Here is a 10,114-nt window from a genome sequence, read left to right as displayed (position 1 = left end):
TCTGATTAACAGATGTTTATCTCATGTATGCAACTTGAGTTTGATTCATTGGAAGTCTAAGATCAACATACTTCGCTGCCTTGGTTCAAGACACAAAACAAGAAAAAAATCCAAGCCACATTTAATTTTTTTTTTTACCAAAAACTGTTTAATCTCTCCTTGATGCGTGTTTATTTACAAGTAGTAAATCTGCAAAATAGGAAATAACAGAATATTTACACAATGAATGTTAACCTGCAAACTTGTGACAGTCGCTTCAAGTTTGATACTCTAAAAACGGAGTGGTTACCAGAGTAATAAAAGTGTCTTGCAGACGATCTGAAATTCAGTTGCTTTGTGTTTCCATGGATCCTTGGTAACTTTCCTTCTGAAGAAAACAAAAATCCAGACTAAGGAGCAGGGAGATGCCAGGACGTTTTCTTTGATCCAGCGATGGTTCAGAAAGGCAAAACTGACTCTTGAGCAAAGCAGTAGACAAGATAAAGGGCTGAATCCACAAAACCTGAAGATGGTACAGTAACTGATCTGTTCATGAGACTGAAACCAGCTGAAAACCAGAAACACCAACAGCTGGGATGCTGGCAGCTGCTGATGACATAAATGCTTTTAGACAATGAACATTCTTCAACATCAGTACCAGTAAATACAAGTCATCAGTCAGAATCGATGCAAAGTGAAGGATAGAGGAGAGAAGCTGATGAGTTTCTCTGGAAATATGTTTAGACTCACAAAACAAGGCCAGTCTAAACAGGGAGGTGATGATGGAAATGACAGAGAGGCTGAAATCAGCCAGACTGAGAGCAAAAAACAGAGAATGTTACAACCCAGACTGTGTGTTTAGGGAGGGAGCAGATGGTGTCTGACAGAGTCTGCGAAGTCCTCTTCTAACCTCATCTATTTAATATAAAAGCAGCATCGAGTCTAAAGAAACTGATGAGTAACATATTGAATATTGTTGCAGAAATAGCAAACATATTGATCTGCTGCTGATCATTTGTGTGTGTTCAGAGTTAATCTGCTTCGTTTCCGTTTCCAGTTGAGACGTGTTGATGTGCAGCTCAGATAAACAGTCAGGTGGAACAGCATTTATGATCAGCACTGACTGACAGCCCTAATGTCTGATAAAAACAAAACCTCAATAGTTAAAGCAGCAAGTCACATTTCCATCACTACGACGCGGACGTTTGTCTGATCCCATACAATCGCTTTATGGATCCTTGACATCAGGGAAATAAAAAGTTCCGTCAAGTTTACTTCATCTCCAGGCAGGCTGAAAGGAATTTTCTCTTCCATGTACCTCAAAATGTACAATTTACACGTCAAAGAAATAAACATTACAAAAGAAATTAAAAATAAGGGAAAAACTGCTTTTGTTCATGAAAATTTTACAATTTACAAATGAAACTACAAAAACATTACACAGACCACTGTTTGGTTTTCGGCAAGCAAAGAAATGAAATGATTTTTCACCATGAGGTCAAAAAGCATGGAAAGGGAAAGAAACAGTCTGAAGAAAGTAGTAATATAAAAAGCTGAAGCCAAACATGTCTGGTTTCAAAACAAGAGCTGCAGGCCAAGAGCAGGATTACTCAGCCTGCTGTAGCTAATGAACAGACGTCTCATCACTCTATCTCACAACCTCTGAGAGGATAAAAAGCTAAAATCCATGTTTCAAATTTATAGGTCAGAGGTGGAAAGAAACACTCCGTTTATCATTTCCATGCCCATTTATTTGGGTATTACCGTAGAGAAACGCAACTGTGGCTGTAGGCTGGAAACGGCTTTTCTGACTTAGTCTTACTTCTGAAGGCGCTCTGCTAAGCGCTACCTGACCTCATTGTAGCTCCTAAAAACATTTATGCTAAATATGCAGGCAGGACCTTGGCTCCTGAAGACTATTTTCTTACTAAATTTAAAAAGAAGTGGCAATCTAATGGTTAAATCATTAAGGGTAATATTCCAGGTAGAGCTGCGCAGCTACGTCATGACTCCGCCTCTTAATCCTGAAGCAGCTGATGCTGCTGGAGACATAAAGGAAAAGCAGCCAGAAACCAGCAGAACAATGATAAAGCAACAATCGTGTCATATTTGGCTTTATGAAACCTACAGATTGCACTGATCGACTACAACAACAGCATCTCATCGTCGTGACAACTGTCCTTCCCACGATGGGTCGTTACTCTAGCCGCTAACCTTTTTCAGTCACTAGGCATGTTCATATTTAATATCCGGCAGTAGCACATCCCATCTAAGGAAAAGTCTTCACACTAAACAACATTCAAAGGAAACTTGGCACAGTACAGATTTTTTATTTTTCGTTCATTTTCTGCCGACTTTTCTTCTTTTATTTCTTCTTGAAAATCAAATCACAACTGGTTTTGTTTCCCTGTATCTGTTCATTTAAAGGAATCCCAAAGCAAAAAAGAAAAGGTTTTCCTCCTAATCTGTCGTTAGAAACTTTGCTGTACTCATATATAATATCTATATAGTCTTGCTTTGTAACGTTTCTGTAAATTGTGCAAATTCAGCAGTAATACAAGTGGCGAGAGATCAGAGAGAGGGCAGTTGATTACATTTTTACAAAAAAACAAAAAACAAAAGCGTGACGCCTGATGGGGTCACGTGACCTAAAGAGCCTCTCTTCACTGGCTCACGACTGATTGGTCCATTCTGCTGATAATGATGTAATATATACGTAGTTCTTTTGTGAGCTTCCATTGATATCATCATCAGCGTCATCATGACAAAAAGTCTCAAATCAAAATCAAGCAAACCACAAACGTCAACATCCACGATAACAAAATGCTGTCAGTCAACTTGTTCTTCGTGTGTGTGAAGGTGCCCGCTGTCGCTCTTTTTCCCTCTCTCTTTTACACACACACCTCACGGGGTTGCAGACAAACACAAACATAGACATGTAAGCGTACACAGGCCCGCCCGTCTCTGCTGAACCCCTCCCTGCCCAGTTTGTCTACTGCTCCGGTCCGGCGGTTGGACTTTTGTTTTTCGTCCGGGTGACAGAGACGAAGGGGGAAATAACAGATGGAGAGGAGAAGTGAAGAAGAGGAAGAGGAGGGTGGTCCTCAGCTGGTCAGGGCCATTGTGTCGATGACCTGCTCCAACTTGCTCCTCAGTCTCTGTCTCCTTGACTGCTCGTCCCGCTCCAAAGCTGACAAGATCTGAAAACAGACCGAGGCGGGGGAGGGCATCAGATGCTGTCACAAACATGTCGGCTTTCAGAGACAGAAAGAGGAGGAGCTCCCTCAGATTTGTGATGCAGAAATGTTGTAATAATGCTAATTAGTCTGCAGGTCAGCTCAGTTTCTTCATCCTTTCTAATAATAAAACAGTTAAAGCAACAAACGTTTTTATCACTTTAAGCTGTTGCTTTCAAACTGGTTTCAGTGGTTTTTGAGCCGTAATATTGAGCAACGTCACAGTGGACAGCATTCTGTAGCCCTCGGCTGACCAGAAACTTAACAGTTGTGTGGGTTGAGTAGGTGCACTAGTAGGAGGTCTCAGTGGCTGCTGACGGTGCCAGTAGCTAATATAAAACTTAGCAGTTCACAACCATCAATAAAAGCACCGGAAGAAGAAAAAGAAGGATTTTGCTTTTATGTAAGTAAAAAAATAAGCGTGCAATGTCGTTGGAGGCGAATCAAAGAGCTAAAACCAGCATGGACATCAGTGTGGACTACACTTGACTGAGGCAGCTGAAGGAAGATATGAATTCACGGACTGATGGTGATCTGGCTTTTGTTGCTGCTGGACTTGGGAGTAATAATACCCTTTTGTCCAACAGCGTGGATATTTTTACTTTGTGGTTTATTTAGTGTCAGTTGGCTCGTTTTAGCGTTAGCTCGTTGTTAGCGCTAGCTACAGCGGGTTTGCTTATGACAGTTGTAATTCCACTTTCAACCTGTAGGAGGGAGAAGTGGGAAACTTCTAAGTGTTACTTTAAATGGTTCCAGCAAGTCTTCTCAACTGTTAGTTTCCACAAATCACAAATACACTCCAATATAATCTAAACAGAAACAGCAGCTCTAGAAACTCGTCTGACAGAGAAAACCTTCAAATCTGACCTCGTCCTTGTACTTGACGATGTACGAGTAGATCTCGTGTAGAGCAGACATGCTGTTGAACTGGTTGGAGTGCAGACGAGATTGCTCCGCAAGGTAGGCACTCATGTCCTGGTCACTGATGGCAGGCATCCTGGAAATATCAGCGTAGTACCTGCACAAGCCCAGGGAAGAGTTTACATCCCAACAAAGATCCTTAAGGGACTACTGGTGCACACTGACCCACCTTTCTACCCAGTTCTTGTAGTTGGGGATGTCTTTAGCATACAGCAGCTTGTTAGAAGGCGAGTCCTTCCCAAGTTTGTGCTCTGATGTTGAACATGAGTCCATGAAGGTCTGAGCCACCACAGATAAGCAGGCGTCTGTGATGCTGTTCTTGTGGATGTCAAAGACAAACTGGGGGTTCTTGATCACATTAACCCAGAACCTCAGAGGAAGACTGCAACGACGGAGAGGAAGAGCAGCAGAGTTAGAGGAATCTTACAGGTTAAGAACTGAATATCCACCCTAAAACCCAGAAACCAAACTTTCAGTCTCACCAGTTGCTCTTCCAGGTGTGCCGTACATCTGGGTCGGATATGGAGTGTTTATCCGCCTGCTCATCCAGGAAGTCAAACATGTACTTGATGGCGAGCGGTAGGGCGCTGCCCCGGTGTGCTGTGCTGAAGATGGTTTCAAACAGATCATCTACGAACTTCTGGAGCGTACCCTGAACACAAAAACCAACACATCAGCAGTTTGTTTGCCGCGCGGCTTCTTCCTGTGTGCTGGAGCGGCGTGGAGGCTTGATCAAAGCTAATCAGTCTGATCAGTAATGACGGGGCTCCAGCACGCCGCTCCCCTCTGTGTCTGTAGGTGACGGCTGTCAGAAGGTGCGAGAGAGCGACAGCCTTCGCTGCTTCACCTTCCTGAGAGTTTGTGATGATGCAGAGCCGTCGGTGTTTATGACGGGTCTCAGTGGGAGTTCAGCCTAAGGCTGCTCCGAGATGCTTCCATCCCACAGAATCCTCACAAACTCCTCTGAGGTTGAAATGATTTGATGTTTCCCTCATCTTCAAGCAGCTGGGCCACCTTTTAGAAAAACTTTATTCAAACCAGCCCGAAACTGAAGTAGCAGTTTTGTCCTCGCTCGAGTTAACAAATCTGCTTCCTAAACACACAAAGCTGTGGGGGATGTAAGCTGCAGCGCTTCAACTTCCCCCCGTTGTTCTCCTCCAGTTTGCATCTTAATCATTTCCCAATCGAGGCAGCGGCGATGCAGCTAGCCTTGCACTCTCCTACCTGGAGCTGAAACAATGAAAATCTTGAGCTACCGAGTGAAAGCTGATGGGGAGGCGACGTTTCAGCAAGGCAGTGCAGCTTGTTTGAAAGCCCGGCAGTGTTGTTAAATCTATCTGGGCAAATGTGTTTGTGAGCACAAGAGTACAGCCGTGTGGACAAATGTTTTCAGTTAGCTTTAGGAGCCAACGGGGATCTGAGTTTATTAGTTTTGCGTTTGACTGTAATGAGGTGTGGGGAAATATTTAAAGGGAAAAATCTCCTGGTGAATTTATACATTAGAGCTGAACTTTAAGTTGAACAAACATCTTAATTAAATTCTTAATTTGAATCTTTTCTCACATGTTTGAAGAAACAACGGCATTTCTTGCTCAGCTAAGTTTTTCAGATTTATTAATCTCCAAGAATAAATTGCTAACCAACTATTGACCAACATTTGTCTCAGCTGCTTCTGGGAGTCCTGATGAAGACACCTAAATAAGCCACCTCGTGCTTTAACAGATCACAATATAAAACAGCCTCTGAGCTCCTGCTGCAGTTTCACTTACGTGGTGGAGAGTCAGCTTCTCTACTCCACGGTGGCTGGAGCACTCCTGCCCTGAGTGTAGTTTAAAACCTGCCAGGCTGATTATAATCTGAATACGGGTGCTGCATAAGAACCAGAGTGATTCCCTCAGCGGTGTCTGCAGGATGTGGAGGACCAGCTCTGAGGCGGCCAACAGAGGACCCAGTAACACCAACACAAAAACTCCATAGCCAAAGGTCAACCTCCTAATTAAGACGGTGCGTATGTGTTCCTTATTGGGAAAGGTTAGGAATAATGTTAATGGGCCTCTGGCCCGCCACCAAACAAAGGTCAGCAGAGTCTGCAGCTTTAAATGGACTACATGACGAGGTCACGGGGAGGGGGGGATTCTTGTTACCTTAGTGGCCAGCAGTCTGGTCAGGTAGATCTCAGAGACCATTTTGCTCCCCCTGTCCCCCTCTCTCTGGTCTGAGTGGTCGTGGTTCTTCACCAGATGCCACAGCTTGGTGCCGCTCTCCAGATCGGGGGTGATCATGGGCGTTCGGGACCGGAGGCTGTCCGGACTGCTGGCTGCCCGCAGCATGCTCTCTGAGGACAAAGGAAGGAATTAAGTAAGATAATCAAAAAGAAAAGTTTCTCATTATAATCTAGATTTATTCAAGTAGACAGTAAGATAAACTAAAGAGAATCCTGCACATGATCACTTCAGCTGGTTTTCCTCCATTACTGATCACATGATCATCAGAGACGAGGTTAAAAGCCACCAACTGAATCAAGCTGCTCAGGAATAAGTGACCTGACCCTGCTGCAGAGAGTAAAACCTGAGCCTGAGAAGAAGTTAAAAGCTTTTTGAAAAGTGAACTTCATGTCACTCTCACTCCTGAATAAAATCACCTGTCACTCTCACCTCCCTTCACTTTGCTGGACAATGACCTCATATTTGTGACAGCGAGCATTATGCTTTCAGTCTGAATGCTTGTCACGTGTGTGACAAAGCAGGGAAGGATTGAGAGGTTCAAGATGCCAGGAGAACATCTGGACCAGGGGAGTGAATGGGACTGAGGAGTGAGTCTGGTCTTTCAGGAAAGAGACAAGACAGTCTCTGAAGTTGTACTATGTAACCTTTTCATACTTTTTTATCATTTTCTTGAGCATTTAGAGGGTTAATGAAATGTTACTCAGACCCCCACTGCCTTCTGTGGCCAGAATACCACACTTGCAACTTTAGAGTTGCTGGTCTGATCCTTGTTGGACTTAGTAAAGTGGAGCTGACATGGTAGAGCTGGAGTCTGCTTCCAGCTTGTTTCCAACATGTTTTGGATCATGAACACAGCTGATTTGTTTGATTTGGTGATGAACCGCTCCTGTAGACACTAATGAGGCAGAGGAGACATTTCAACTGTTAGATTAAGGTGTTGAAAAGATGAACGCACAGCGAGGAGAAGGGTTCACTTTTGGTTTTACTAACGGGACACTAGGGGGGTGAAAAAACTCCTTTTAAGACTGTGACAAAGAACAACTAATAATATGAAACTAATGAAAATGTGTTTGTTTCTGAACCTTGGTGACAGTAAAGCCTGATGTGCCCTGAAGATTTTTCACTCAAACTCAATTAACTAAACCTTTTTTCCACACCTAAATTAATAAAGTGCAACAACACACTCTTCTCACTTCAGAGGGAAATGTATGGAAACCTTGAGAGTCGACAAATGGCTCTGTCTGCCATTAATGAGCTGCCTAAACCTTGGTACAGAAGGTGTGGCCATCATTACTTGTCGTCAAGCAAATCCAATATGAGCTTTTGTAAAAACCACATTTGTCGCTGCGTAAGCATAAAGGCAGACATGGTGAAGACAAAGACATCTACAGTCTCACAGGGAACTTCTCTCTGATAAAATGTTAATATGAAATGGACACGGACACTTTTACACACAAAGAACACACACACACACCTTCTCTCGTACCGTATCTGCTGAGAGACTTAGTAAACGTGGAGGAGTTGGAGATGTTGTAGGCTGAGTTCTGTTTAGGCACCAGGGCGATCACCGAACTGTCAGTCACCTGCAGCAAACAGGAAGTTCAAGATCACAGTCCAACACCGCTCCGCTCACACGGAGTTCAGTCAGAAGAATTTGAAGCTACAGAAACCCGTGGATGTTTCGTTACAACTACCCACAATGCACTGCTGCATTTGTGTTAGAACAAAGCAGCTGGGTACCTGGTAGTGAGCTAAGGTGTTGAGTCTTTTCCAGTCGTTATCGATCTTAGTGGTGACGTCCTCGTCCTGGAGGATGATCCGGGCCATCCTGCCCTGACGCCACTCTGTCACACACACACACGCACGCACGCACGCACGCACACACACACACACACACACATGTAATCACATCTTTCTGTGTTTCACCTAAATTATTTAAAAGTATGTTTGTCTCAGTTTTTGAACATGTCCCTTAATATTTGCACCCAAAAACTAGAAAACATTTAGAAAGAGCAAACTGGATCTTTCAGATTTTCTTTGTGCAAAATCAACTCCTGTCTGAAGGGCCCCCTCTAGCTCTAGAGAGCACTTGTCATGATTCCCTCTTCACCCCCCACTGCAGAGCACACTTGTGTGTGTGTGTGTGTGTGTGCGTGTGTGTGTGTGCGAGTGTGTGTGTGTGTGTAGCAGTTCGTCCCTCATCTTACCCAGGTCCATATCCGAGGCCTTCGGTCTCTGGGAGTACGGTGTCCCTTTGTACACGGCATCCAGCAGCTTCTCTTTCACCTGCGTCACCGTGTCACAGTTCAGGCTCTTCACGGTCACCTCGGGAGCATTTTCATTCTCTGGGTTCACACAGTGCAGCGTCTGCAGGAGGAAAACACAGGTTTACATCTGGACTGGGAAGTGGATTCACTTCAATGGTCATCTTGTGGCAGGAACTTGGATTTTCTAAGAGCGGTGAATGTTTTAAATCTGTGCCATAAGCATCTGAAAGAGTCTTTACAAAGTGTTCATGTGCACTGACCAAAGTCTTGTAGTCTATTTGTTGTCTGATGAGTTTATCCTCACTGAGGGAATAGCGAGCTTCTCCTGTGATCGCATCAATCGGCCCCTTTTCCATTTGCTGCTTCATGGCACAGTAGAGCATAAAGAGAGGCTCACCGGCACATTCCTGATTTAGAAATAATAAAAAGGAAAGGTTAAAAGGTGAGACGGGCAGGAGAGTGAGACATGAGGGGGAAAACTTAAAATAAAGCACGGGAGGAAAGGGCAGTACAGTTTGAAGCTAAAAATAGAAATGCAACTTTGCAGAAACATGCCCTGTAAAATGTACACAACAGCAAAAGGTGTGTGTTTCTGCTGAGCAGCTCACTAATTATACTTCTCAAGCAGAAGTGGAGTAGTTCATGACAAGGCCAAGGCTTGCACGCACACACACACACACACACACTAACCTCTCCCCAGACTGTCTTATTGGACTGAAAAAACACCACCTGAAAGTCTCCATTTGTGTGTATGTGTGTGTGTGTGTGTGTGTGTATGTGTGTGTGTGTTTGTGTGTGTATGTGTGTGTTTGTGTGTGTATGTGTGTGTGTGTTTGTGTGTGTATGTGTGTGTTTGTGTGTGTATGTGTGTGTGTGTGTGTGTGTGTATGTGTGTGTTTGTGTGTGAGTGAGAATGAGCGAGGAGGAGGAAAAACAGAGAAAGAGCGAGTAAGAGTGAGTGGCAATTGATGGAGGAGTTAATAGAAGGTTAATGACTGAGGGGTGAAAAACGCTTGGAGAAGCACTTTGGTGTGTGAGACGTGTCAGCAAAGCAACAAGCACTGGGATGTTGGGCCTTCTCCATCCTTCCATCACTCTCTCACTCCCTTTTTCATTCAGTCGTTCAGCCAACCTGCCAGCTAACGACTACCTGCTTTGCAACTTTTGGGCTTCTCTTACTTTGACATTTTTTAGCCATTTTTATTACTTGTATTATAATAGAGGAGGAGGTCGAGCTACCACTAAAGAGTAATCAGATAAACTATCCAGGTAAATCTGTATTTCTGCCTTTTTTAACCTCTAATACCACTAATCATTGGACATTTATGTAACTGCCATGGGTTTGCAGATTTGGGTTGATGCTTTAAATTATCAACAACATCAACAGCAGGGGCTGAATCTGTCAAAGCAGACAGTCTGAGACGCAACAACTGATATTAAGATCATTATGACAAGTGGACAAAATTTCTGACATTCGTCATCTTCA

The 10,114-nt window shown here is 43.8% G+C and overlaps 1 protein-coding gene across 4 annotated transcripts in view; it reads right to left on the bottom strand.

Moving 5' to 3' along the window:
* Positions 1-2,862: 2,862 nt before the first annotated feature.
* The window catches only part of plxna1b (plexin A1b), a 175,761-nt gene continuing 168,509 nt past the window's right edge, over positions 2,863-10,114 (bottom strand). For 2 of the 4 annotated variants that reach the window (XM_015959444.3, XM_015959445.3), the window contains exons 23-31: positions 8,889-9,035; positions 8,569-8,728; positions 8,102-8,205; positions 7,836-7,944; positions 6,281-6,471; positions 4,619-4,788; positions 4,306-4,518; positions 4,083-4,233; positions 2,863-3,179 (exon numbers count right to left, since the gene is read on the bottom strand). In XM_015959444.3, coding sequence (XP_015814930.3) covers positions 3,084-3,179; positions 4,083-4,233; positions 4,306-4,518; positions 4,619-4,788; positions 6,281-6,471; positions 7,836-7,944; positions 8,102-8,205; positions 8,569-8,728; positions 8,889-9,035 — 1,341 coding nt within the window. In that variant the 3' untranslated portion in view covers positions 2,863-3,083. The remainder of the gene's footprint in view (positions 3,180-4,082; positions 4,234-4,305; positions 4,519-4,618; positions 4,789-6,280; positions 6,472-7,835; positions 7,945-8,101; positions 8,206-8,568; positions 8,729-8,888; positions 9,036-10,114) is intronic. The other 2 variants (XM_015959446.3, XM_015959447.3) reach the window with 1 other exon arrangement.

This window comes from Nothobranchius furzeri, chromosome 3 (genome assembly GCF_043380555.1).
Source record: "Nothobranchius furzeri strain GRZ-AD chromosome 3, NfurGRZ-RIMD1, whole genome shotgun sequence".
NCBI lineage: Eukaryota > Metazoa > Chordata > Actinopteri > Cyprinodontiformes > Nothobranchiidae > Nothobranchius > Nothobranchius furzeri.
The sequence above is the reverse complement of the archived record's forward strand: the minus strand, read 5'-3'. Positions and strand labels throughout refer to the sequence as shown.